Source organism: Symphodus melops (genome assembly GCF_947650265.1).
Source record: "Symphodus melops genome assembly, chromosome: 3".
NCBI lineage: Eukaryota > Metazoa > Chordata > Actinopteri > Labriformes > Labridae > Symphodus > Symphodus melops.
Window position 1 is genome coordinate 11,258,942 of NC_136693.1, and position 12,974 is coordinate 11,271,915.

The following is a 12,974-nucleotide window of genomic DNA, read 5'->3' on the forward strand; positions in this document are numbered from 1 at the left end:
TATTTCTGTTAAGCAGGATGAAAAAATACAGGCTACTTTTCAATTCAATTATCAAACCATGCAAAAAGAGAGTGTCAGTATAAAAACAACAACTGGACACACAACTGCATTGCATACATACTGAGAGATATTAGCTGTGTGAGTTTGTAGTTTGCTAAAGTAGAGAGTTGGTGCCTGCAGGGTGTCAGGATACACAAGCAGATACATGTAAGCAGTAGGTGACAGCGCACTTCACCCCTTCTACGTTCTATTAACCTCATAGTTCCCTCTAATGAAGAGTGACAACCCTTATCTGTTAGCCAAACACTATACTTATGTTTCCACAAACTTAACCTCTTCTTCTTCTTGTTTTTACACTCTGATGTCAAAGTTACGATTATTTACAACCTACATGATTAATTTATTACATTTGATAATTTCAGTTTAGCCACTTTGTTTGTCAAACATCTAATGTCCAAATCCTTTTCAGTATAAATCTCTGTAGATGAAAAATGCTCAGCGGATAGGTTCTGATTCAGTCTTGTAAAATTTAATATAACTAAACTAACTATAACTAAAATTACAGTTACAAAGTAAAAAAAAAAAAAAAAAAGTACATTTATGAACAATTTATTTATTTACAAGCAATTATGAATCACTACATAGAGTTTCATTTATGTACAGAGTTTTTCATGGCATGTAAATAATCCCAACGATCTCCTAAAGGCCTCCCTGTGTCTCCACCCTGTTATAAATAGTCAATCGCAACATATGTACATACAGTAAGCACTAATACTATTACCCACAATTAAAGACAACTTAAGGCTGTCTGGCACAAGAGCATCAGACATAGTGGGACAGAAGTGAAGTTCAAACCATATAGTCTCAAAAAACCACAATGGTGCAAGTCACAAGACTTCATGTTAACTTGTGCACTTAATCATAATGATCCAGGATCTACACATGACTAAAATGGTTATTGGTTTGCTAAGGGTTTGATGACATGATTCATAACACTTTTTATTGTAGAAGCCTAATGTAAAGTTAGAAAAGTCATCGCTGCTGTCCTGCAAACCTCACAGTGGGGACGAACTCCAGGAGGTCACTGCTCCAAGACCAGATGTAGCTCAGCATAGAGTTCCCCTGAAAACTGCAAATTGTTGTTTTTACATTTAAGTTTTTCATACAGATTAATGAAAAGACATGAAACTGTTTCTCAGCAAGCTCAAGAGTTGCTGGAAGACTGATTTAACAAGTTAAAGGGAGAGCAGGGCAAGCCGTTTCTCTATCTTTCCGGTCTTGATGCTAAGCTAAATTAAACCACTGCTGGCCATAATTTAAGATTTACTGTAAATACACAAGAAGGAAACTCATTTAAATATGTTGGCAAAGCCAGTTAAAGTACCTCCAAATTGAAAATAAGTTTATTTTAAGGTTAAATTCAAAAAGGCCTAAGAAAAAAATGGAAGCATTTGAAAATTGGCATAGGATAAAATAGATGTTACAACCAGACCTGGAAAATGACCAAAGTTAAATATTTGTTCAGATATTAAACCCTAGCAAGGACGTTTCACAACTCAATTCAGAATTATTATTATGTATGTTTTGTATATCTGAACCTCAACTTTGAAGTTGACTTGCAGTTCCAACTTTGGCCACTCTGAAGTTGCTGCGCTATAGGGCAGCCAGTGGTTCCCATCTGATGCAGAGCAGAGTTAACCTTATCTCAGCAGAAACTAAGGGAGCCAAAATGGAACAAAATTCACAAAGCCCAGAGTAGCCACTTGCATATATCTGTAAAACCCTTGATAGGGCATGAGGACTCTGTCACTTATTTCATACATTAATGCTGCATTCTGTTGTACCATTAGAGGACTGACCTAACTGCACAACAACAATTGAACTATTCACATAGATACCTGATTGAACAGGCTCATTAAGCATTAAACAACAGAATCATCTCAACATTTCAGCACCTGCTCTGACCTACACAAATTGTTTTCTCTCCAGATGACTCTTGCCCAGGACCTCATCACTGAACTGGTACGTCAGCTTCTTCTTTATCTTCTTCACCTCTCCTGTTTTACCGTAGTTGCGCAAGGCACGTGCCATCTTCTGATAGGTCATTTTCTTGCGGTTTCCCTTCTGAATTCCCCAGCGGTGTGCGAGGGCCTCTTTGTGTTTGGAGGAAAACTGGAATGTCCCTTTGTCCCTGTCCACCCACCAGATGCTGTCCTTCATATCGCCGTTCCTTAAAAGGTCCAACAGGAACTGGTACAGACGAATCTTCTTTTTATTACCTTTAAAAACATTAGAGAGTTGCCAACTCATTTAAGGTATGTGCACCATGAGTCTCCTCATTTTGTACAAATTAAATATTACTTTGATAATATATATATATATATATATATATATATATATATATATATATATATATATAAAATATAAATAGTAGAATAGTGACACTCTAATCCAGGGGTCTCCAATATTTCTTCATCTGAGAGCTCTTTGACAAAATGAAAGTGGCCAAGAGCTACTTGTGTCCCATTACTTGCATTTATTGAATCAAGCTACTGTTTGTACAAGTGTGAAATTGCAATAAACCAATGCTTATCAATAATCTTACATTTTCATCGAGATTCAAGAAAAAAACATGAACATTTTACTCTACTTATTGTGTCACATAGTAAGCTATATTACTGAAAATTCACATCAATGTCCAGAAAAACATTACTACTTCAAGCTTGTTTTTATGGGCCAAATATAGGAATAGTGGGAAGAGGTGCATTTACTTTCGTCAGATTTTTTTTCTTTAACAGTCTGTCAACCTATAGGCGAGCTACTGAATAACTGTAGCTGTTGGAGACCCCTGCTCTAACCATATCATTAATGTAACAGAGATCTTGTAAATGAAAACAAGGAATAAACATTTTCAGTTCAGACTTAAAAACAGCTACATCTGTACCTTTTTTACTACCTCAAATTAAAGAAAAAACTCAATAAGACAGAAGAAGGTCAACCATGTCTCAGAAAATTGTAAAATTCTCAGAAATAAGTGAAGATAACTTCCACCATGAGTCATCTCATTGTGTTTTCCATGTTGTCATTGTGCTTTTTGATAAACACACAAGATGAAATATTGGATTGTTTTAAAGTTCGATAGTAATGTTTTTTCACATCACTGTACATACTATTCAAGACAAGATTATTATGAATGGTCCTGTAAATACCCTTCAAGACCAATAAGAAAGTACCTCACATACTGTACAGTAAAACTTATAAACTCGTACATTATGGCTGTTTTATATTCATATCTGCATCTACACACTATATTCAGGGATAAAACACCAGTGGGAATTTTTATCAGCAAACCACAACTACCTAAAAGTCCTGCGGCACAAAGACTTGTGACTCTGGTGGTGCTGTGAATCCAAGTTGGGTAAAGTGGACAGGACGTACTAAAAGATCAAAATCTGACAAGAACGGAAACCTCATCTGAGGGACCATCAGATGATTACTAGGCATAGTGATTATCCTGAACCTACAGGATTAATTCGTAATCGTATCTTGGAAATTGAAGTTTGGACCAAAAAGAAACAACCACTTCCTTTGTAGATGCTTGGTATGCAATTTAGAAGCAATTGTGCAACTAGGAGCTCATCCTAAAAGTGAATTTTAAACTGTCAGCAGGACACAAAGCTGACATGCCTCAATCTAAACTATACATCATATTGTGAGTGAAAAAACACTGGAGTGGCCATGAACCAGAAAGGATTACAGCAGCTCTCATTATTACAGGTTGAGTGGAAACTATGAATGCCACCTAGCACGCTATAGCCTACAACTTAACATAAAACTCAAATGCTCACATCAGAGGCGGCACATGACCTCTTGTTAGGCTGTATAACCACATACTGACAGCTACTGGATTTACTGGAGATTGTTTTAATTTAAGACTTTACATGCAGTCCAGTGACTTATCACGTCTACATATACCATGACCTGGATGTCTGAGAATCTGCACATGGCCAGAACAACTGTTGAGTCTTAAGGTATCCACGTTAAGAGCTCAAGAGCTCCCCCCCCCTCCCCCTCCCCCACTACACACCAAGTACAGTATCAAATAATATAGATCTGTTTTTCATACCTAGATCTCCTGCTGTGATATAAGTGGCTCGATCTCTCAGACATTCTTCATCAGAAACCTCCAGCGGGGGACTTCGTCCTCCATGCTCCTCGTCATCAGTACTGCGCTGGGACACATGAGGAGGATACACAGTCCGAGGGAAGAATGTGACCTACAACAGACACGTTAAACCTCGATTAAGTCCTGGATCAAATATATTTGTAATATTTAAACCTGGAGCTTGTCAGTGGTGTTACCCATTGCATCGCCAAAATACACAAACAGAAAAAGGAAAAAAAAGAGAGAAATTAAAAGACAGTTTCTGACTTGACATGTTTCTAAATTCTGGTATCTGCCGAGAAAAATACAGCAAACCTGTTCTTAACTTTAATACATGCATTTGTCATGATTTAAATTTATCTCCAAATATGGCTAATACAATTTTTTACTTGAGCTTTAGATGCAATGACATTCAACATTCAGGATGAAATAAAAGAACAGTACTGTACTGGAAGCACAATGTTTTATTGGAGAGCTTCTTCATATGACTACTCCACTACATTAACTATTTACAATTATCTGACTGTGAAAGAGTGTGGCCACATCTCTCTGCTTGAGCTGTGATGTGTGGACACTGCTGTTCTGCAGCTGTATGCCTGGCTGGGTAACACAAGTCAACGTCTTTGTAACACCCTTAACAGAAAAAGCACACAGCGGTAGAAACCTGAATGTTAATTCCCACATGTGACACATGTCATTACATGCTTTTTTGTCTCTTTATCTCTTTTCAATTACGAGACTTTTTTTTTTTCACTTAAAAAAAACTTCAGTCATTTGGATTTGTTCTTGTTCAAGCACTGAAGTGACACCTGGCTGCAAACTAATCAAACATTTGAATATGGTTTTGTACAGTATGGAGTTCAAGGTGAATGTGTATTGTAAAAAAAATCAAGTTAGGTATGCCAGGCTCTGAAGCTTCAATATTCTCATTATTTATGGTGATACATATTTTTACTCTTAGTTTAATACGTTTGGAAGCTTTGTAAAAAAAATAAAAAGAAGAAAGGAGAAAAATAGTCTTGGAAAGAAGCAGTATCTTTTCCTCACTCACTCCTAAATACTAGCCAAACCAACTTTACAACACTACAGCACCAAACATTTCTGTTTGTAGGTTAAAAACCTTTGAAGAATGAAACGTGCAGTCACAGTCAAGCCTTCAAACACGGTTTAAAGAAAACATCCAATTTAAACTGAAATGTCTAGCTTTTTATTGCAACTCAAAGATTCACTTCCTATTTCTTTTATTCCAAAGGATTACAAAAAGACTGTGTTCCTGAATGCCCTTTCTCATTTGAAATGTATCTTTGAATCAAGTTACCTTTGCAGTGACCATGAAGGATATTCTTTGTTTAAGGATTTTGAGTTATTGTATGTATTGTGGTATACACCAACAGTTGTCTTTTACCTCCTCAGCACTAACAATATGGAGAGCTTGATGTCTCACAGTAATAATGTAGTCAGATTAGTACCACACCTTAAACAAGGAATCCTTACTTTGACCCCAGGCATCACATTGACGCCCCTGACCGACAGCTGATAACGGTAACATTTCATTTACAGTATAACTTTTCAATCTTCTGTCCTTTAAGTTATAACTCTGTCTGAAAACGTTTTTTTGTTAATGCAGGTACATGCACCCATGTGTGTCCTTCTATACGTAGCTTTATTTGATTTGAGTGAATAAGTGTTTTTATACTATTCTGATATACACTTACTGGTTGTTGTAACACATGTGAATGTGCCCCAAGGTTTGGATCGAGCAGGCTTTCAGTGTCGTATCGAATGGCCTCGTGTCGGATAAGGCCGGGCGGGTGGAGAGTCTGCACACTCTGCAGCTCTGTGAAGTTGCTCTCTTGCAGGTTTTCGAACTCAACTGGGTGGACGTGCGGGTGAGTGTGGTAGTCCCAGTGTTCTAAATAGAGAAGGTGGGAAACAACAAACATTTCTTCTGCTTTTAGTCATTTCTCTTCATCACAGTGACACTCATTTGTGCTGTAGAACTACAAAAAGACAAAAATGAACCCCAGTCAGATTTAACTCCATGCAGCTTTCATGAACATATTTGTATGTAGTTATTGGAACCAACAAGAATACCCATTTGAACTGCTAGAGATGCGAAAAGTCAGAATGCATTTCTATGTAAATGTATCTTCAACTTAAAGTGAACTTGACAACCAACTGCTTAGTCATTGTGTTTGAGTTGGCATGAGCCGGGTGAAACGGAGAGAATAAGAGAGAATTCAACATGAAGCTCTTTCCTGGTTGTTGCCACATTTGCAATGCTCCCACAGTCGATGACTTCAAGAACATTAAGTCAGATTAGAATTTGAAGTTTTATATATTTTTGTTGAGTAGTCTTGAAGAAAGAGGACGACCACACAGAGGCAACAAGTGTTTCAAAAGCCAAATACTGCAAACAGAGTCAGTCATGTCAGACATCTTCTCGAACACTGCAAATGTGATCTTTTATTTTCTGTCATTGTAAGATGCATTAGAGCTGTTTAGATACCAGACATGAGATAGTCGATATTAAATACAACCACAGCTTTTTCTGTGGCATCATTTTCCCTATAAGGTCAGGAAATAACTCCCACCCTCCTATTTAGACTGTTTTGGTGCAATATTCAAAACTGTTGATCAGAAGAGAAAGTCAAGCTCCCCTCATGTATCAAACAAAGCCCCATGGGGCGAAAGTTGTTCTATGTCTGTAGTCGCAGCAGGCCGAAAGAAATGGCATCTGTTTCCTGTGTTCAATCCACCCTAATGTGGTGCGCTCCAGCTGCACGGCTGCAGGCTTTTTCTGAACAACGCACCAGAAAAGTCCCCGCATAAGGTCACATTGAATAATAAGGAAATTTTAAGGATTATAAAAAAACAAAGGTTTTATTTTCACATAAACGGTGAGCACAGAATTTAATACCAGATTACAGTAAATTGAATGAATTCATGTCACTAAATGACATCAACATTCCCCCTGAAAACAATAATTCATTGTCTTTTTTGTATTCAAAAATAACTAAATAAAAGATGAAAACAATGTGTGATTTCAATAGAAACACTGTTAAGAAAATGATGTTGAAGTTAAAACTCACCTGCCTGGATATCTGCATCTAGGACATATGGATTATAATATTCTGCAATTTGATGTCTGTAGATCTCAGGATCGTACATTTCTTCTGAGTGCTGCAAGAAGTGCAAAAAAGTATTTTTAGCCCCAAAAATATTAAAGAGAAATCTTTCACTGGATGGTGTGTTTGCTGCAGACAACAGCTTTACAAAAAAGTAATGTATTTTATAACACTTGTTTTCTTTCTTTCTTACATTTTTCACATTTGATTTGCCTTTTTTTCAGGCTATGACTGTTCTGAAACTCTCAAGAACTCGAGTTTCATTTTCCTGTTGCCGTGAGTATAAAAGACTCAGTTAGTGTCCCGTGTTCACTTTGAAGTAGACTTACAAAGTCCTCAATGAACTTCAATTGATTATTAAGTGTAAGAATAATCTCCTTAGAGTAAAGATAATGATATACAATAACATACAATAAATGATACTTACAGGCGGGATGAGGTAGCTCTCCATTCTGTACGGATGCAACATGGAGACCTCTTCTCCAACAGTCCGACTCTCAGATGCTCTGCTGGCAAAACACTCTCACAACCTTTCAAAACTTTTGCGGCACCATTGCACAATGTTTCAAAATTTCCTCTAGCTCAACGAAAACCAAAAAATGTCTCTTGCTCTCTTATTGTATAGCCTCTCAACTTCTACTGAAGGCCTGGAGCTGTGTTAGAAATAATTAAGGCCCGCTGTTTGGCTGTAAAATGGAAACTTTTGACTTCTGTAAAATGTCTGTGGGTGGGGAGCAGCAGAGTGTGACTGCTAAAGGTTCCTGGCCATTGATGCTTTGTCAAGGGAGACCATGAAACTCCACATTTATCAGGTCTTTACACTGTCCCCTCCTCTTAACAACCAGTCATCATCAAGAGCTCCACTCAATGTCAGTTTAAACACCCCCGCCCCCCCCCCCCCCCCCCCCCCCCCAAAAAAAAAAAGAAAGAAAAGAAAAAAAAAGAAATAAAGTTAGATAAACTAGGTCCAAGACATGTTGGACATTTGTGCCTTATTTTACCTACTTTCTATTTGTATATTATATTTTGGTCTTAATGTCAGTGAAGTGAATATGGTACATGCACTGATGCAATAAAGAGAATAATGAGTTTTAGCATTCATAAGCTATGTAATAAATGGTTAACAACTCACTGGAGCATGCAGGTTAAGGAAAATATATAAGGCATTATGCATGTATTAAACATATATTAATGTATTCATTTTTAACATATGATTTAATATCTATTGTATTGTTGTTTTATGTTTTATAGAATGCAATTAAAGTGATTGTTATTCTTTACATATATTTATTTTAACATTTAAATAATCATGTAACAAGCTTCAATCTTTGGATAAATAATGCACATTAACAAACAAATGTATTATTTGATGTCTAATTATTTAAGGGTTGCATGCAAGGTGTGACAAAAAAAACCTTCTCAATCCTTGTGTTAGGAACAGTAAACTGAAGACTCACAACTAAAACAGGCAACATTGTCCATGTCTGTTCAAGCACACATGGGGAAGGATTTTGTTATGGATGTACACAGTGACTGTAGAGTTGCATTTAATAAATATAGAGTTTACAGTCGCCACTCACAACAATTTACTGTGTCAGTGGATTGTGTTATTAGGTGTCAGCAAAGTGTGTGTTAGTGTATGTGTAAGAGAGAGAGAGAGAGCGAGAGGTGTCACATTGTAAACAAGTATAGTGTTGTTGGCCTCTGACCTGAAACGGACAGACTGAGAGTGACTTTAACATATTGGGTTAATGTAAAAACTATTTTTCTGAAACAGAATGTTGGCACACAAACAGGCTGCCACCTACCACACACACACACACACACACACACACACACACACACACACACACACACACACACTCACCTCACACACACACACACACACACACACACACACACACACTCACCTCACACACACACACACACACACACACACTCTCACCTCACACACACAGGCATAGAAATAACAACACACAGCTGGAAGATAAGATAAAGGTACAGTATCTGTGTTGTAACCACAATGTGGTAAATTGAGATTATAATTATCATGAAGAGGAGATCCTGTTAAAGCAATTCCAGGGAAGAAATAAGTCGTTTTAAACAAAAAAAAAACACCAAAGATGGATCACTTGGAGAACCGTGTGTTCATGAACAAGATGGTTACCAGTTTCTGAAAATATCATAACTGATACTGAAGTGTTTGCATGTATCCAGAAGTAGCAATAACCACAGTAGCACAAATCTGAGTGTGTATTGTTAGCGCTGCCCGTTCAAGAAGAAGACTGCAGCCCTGTGATAAGGACACACACTCAAAATACTATTCTCTGTGAGATTAAAATACTGAGGTTATGTTTAAGGTGGCCATGCGAGCCACAATTTAGATTTTGATCAATTCCTGTTCAAAAGGCCAACATACTTTGCACAATATAATTATTAACAGTGATAATTCTCATTGACAATATTTACAGATAATTACTGTTTGAGGTTTAACTACATTTCTCTCAGGAGGTGCAGGATATACTGTGCTTGTGTTATTGTTGCACGCCACCTATACAAAGTCTTCATCGCATCAGCCATGAGTCTGAATCTGCCCCGGTCCCTTTGCTGCATTACATCATGCTTTTGAACTAATCTATAAATCAGTGGTTTAATAAAGTAACAGCCAGTAAAACCATGAAAAAAACAGTTCTAATGTTTTAGAAGCAAAATTCTGCATTGTTTATTGACTATTGACTTTTTATCTCTCCACATTCAATCTTGTTTTTCGGTATCTCTATTTTTACTGACAACACATTTCTATCTTGTTTTTAATAGACAAGATAGATTTTTGTTCTTACAGCTGGTTTATTTTAATAAAGAGTTATCCTTTTAGTATCGGGCACTGTTGTTACTTTATCCTGTCTTTTGCTGTTTTCTGTGTGATGAAAGGAGGCAGACTCAGTCATAAACACAATAACCTTATAAGTTAATAGTCATAGCTCACTGACTTTGTGTGCTAAAAAGGTCTAAGATACTAAGACACTACGTCTTGTTTTCCTTTGTTTGCTTAAGGAGAATTGTATTCACCAGGCCCTGTCTTAATAACAGCTGACTGAGGAATACTAAAGGCACATACAGCAGCATTTTTCCAGGAATATTAATACACGAAGTGACCGGTAGCAGGGGAGGCTCTTTTCAGTGAAGCTACAGGACAATATTTTTTAAGGAGATTTTTATGTGTGAAATAAATCTAACAGGGTTATTTTCAAAATAAAACCGCACCACTGACAACTTTAGGTTACCTTGAATCAGTAAGAACAGTTTGTTAAAGTGAGCCATACAATGAGTCAGAGTGTTATGACAACTGTTGTGGTTTAACCAGGAGAGAAAAAAAGAGTCTTCTCGTCTTGGGCTTAAATTCAACAACATTAATTTTTGTGTATACTAATGTGTAAAAGCAATCCGGGCTGGTTTCTCAGTAATGTGACGCTGATTGACATCTACTGTGCATAATACACTTATTATTGACAACTACCTCATACAAGGCCACTTAAAAAGTACTAAACTATCCCTGTAAGCAACCAGCACAAGTGTTTAAGTTCTTTTAGTCAGGGTTTATTGTCATGAAGTTTCCCTTTTGTTTTGTGTAACTAAAACAAAATGTTCTGTCTTATAATATGTCTGTTGTCTGGGTATGATTTTAAATAGAAAAAGACTGAATTTGTGTTTTAGATTCTGACCTAACTTGACTGAGGTGAGAAAACGTACAAACTTTAAATGTTTATATGAAAAACAATTCATCCAAAGGGATAATTTTGACGATTTTGTCTGTGTGTAAGGCACATTACCTTTAAAAATGCGGTGTTAATCTGTTCAGTGTTATTTCCTGTGCATCTTTTTGTAAGGCAGATCGTGGAAAACTACTGACCGGATTTGTATGAACAGGGTGAAGGGTGTGGCAGGGCAATGGAGGAATCTGTTCAGTTTTAGAGCTGATCCAGAAACAAATAATGACAGTGGTTCTGACTGATAAGTCCAGACATGTTGTATACTGGGGTGTCCCTTGCAGTAATATCATAGAAGTCAAGACTCCAGACCTTAAACAACATTTTGTGCTCTTCTTTTAATGATGCTGTTTCAAACTTCAGTGACATGTTTAAAGAGATGCATCCATTTTCTTCCCTGAGTTCATTTCTCCTGTCTTTTGAGTACGTTTTAATTCACCACGATGTCTGGTGTAAAACATAAACCATACAGTACTTGTCTCTCTTGTGTATTTTTTTCTTTGTAGTGACCTGAGAGATGGAGTACATGCAGAATACAAACCTGCATACCAAAAGTGACATATTTTGGAAAGAGGAACTGGGAACTTGTCTTTCAGATTCAGTTCCTTGAGGGTTGCCTTTAAATGAATCCATTTACGTGTCATATGGTCAGGATGATCCTGAATGCTTATGTCGCCTTGTTGGTGAATTTTTCTTTTGGTTTTAGAGAAATATGTTAGACTTAGTGGTTTAATCACTGATCTTCAACCTTAAAGATAACCTCAAGATATCTTTCCTCAAACAATGATTAATTGTGCTGTTTAAAAAAACAGTTTATTGTTATTTTTAATCAAGGCACTGACTACAAACCAGCCCCATGTGCTGCTCTGTAAACCTAGTTGAAAATCATGTGTTATGTGTCATTATTTTAACTTATGATTGTTTCCATGAATAACGTAAAAATATATTGTTCAAAATATTTTTCACATTTCTTTCTTTAAATGAGATGTGAATGATTGTTTGCATTGTGTGTATTTATATTAAAGCCTATCTTTTTTTTTTTTTTTTTTTGAGAGATTGAAAAACAATGATCAAACATCAAAGGTATCTTTATTGTCCCCACAGGGAAATTAGTTTGCAGCAGGAAATATACAAATACATGACAGATGACATGTCATGTTTGTTCTTTCAACATGTTTCCTTGTATGATCTACATTTTTACAGTGACTATATTACTATTATTGTGAAACAGAACAGCTCTCCGACTTACTCCACCTTCACAAAGCTAAAAATGACATCCAGAGTGAATCAAATCATGCGTGTCTTTTCAGGATGCAGTGTTAAGTGATCAAAAATTGAATTGGAAGTGTTTCGCTTTTACCCTCTGTCCTGGCCCAGTGCAGCAACAACACAAACAACAACCTCAATGAACTGTACATCCCTCTGGCATTACCTGTACATTACAATCATCGTAAAGAAGTAAAGAAGTTACTTTTGATCTGTCTGATTGCATTCAATTTGTTGGTCAACCTAAAAAAAAAAGGCAAAGTATGCCCAAGAATATTATTTGACACCATTGATAATAGAACATGCATGATTATCCATATGTTATTATAACATCCAAAACAATATTCATGCAAAACATTTAACCCTTTCACAAGATCCATTTGAGCTGGATGAGAGTTGATGTATATGTATTTTTCTTTAATATCTCTCTATGATACATCACTACTCCTCACAACATGGCATTCCTTAAATTACTCTAAATTAGCTCCAAAGGACCAATTGCAATGCATACCGCTTAAAGGCTTTTGTTTTGACATTTTGATATTGTCATTCATAGGTTCATTTTAAGTTATTCCTTTCTTGCCAAAGAAACATAAAGAAATGCATATTACGTCTGTTTCTGTTTGAAAAACTGAAGCTACAGCCACA

General features: G+C 36.5%; 1 protein-coding gene across 1 annotated transcript; it reads right to left on the minus strand.

The window, feature by feature from the left end:
• Window positions 1-593: 593 nt before the first annotated feature.
• Window positions 594-8,173, minus strand: spi1b (Spi-1 proto-oncogene b). The gene is made up of 5 exons (XM_079340436.1): window positions 7,721-8,173; window positions 7,258-7,348; window positions 5,881-6,077; window positions 4,127-4,277; window positions 594-2,279 (listed from the first exon to the last, which is right to left on the minus strand). The coding sequence occupies exons 1-5, from the start codon at window positions 7,760-7,762 to the stop codon at window positions 1,966-1,968; spliced, it is 795 nt and encodes a 264-aa protein (XP_079196562.1). The 5' UTR covers window positions 7,763-8,173; the 3' UTR covers window positions 594-1,965.
• Between the last annotated feature and the right edge of the window lie 4,801 nt (window positions 8,174-12,974).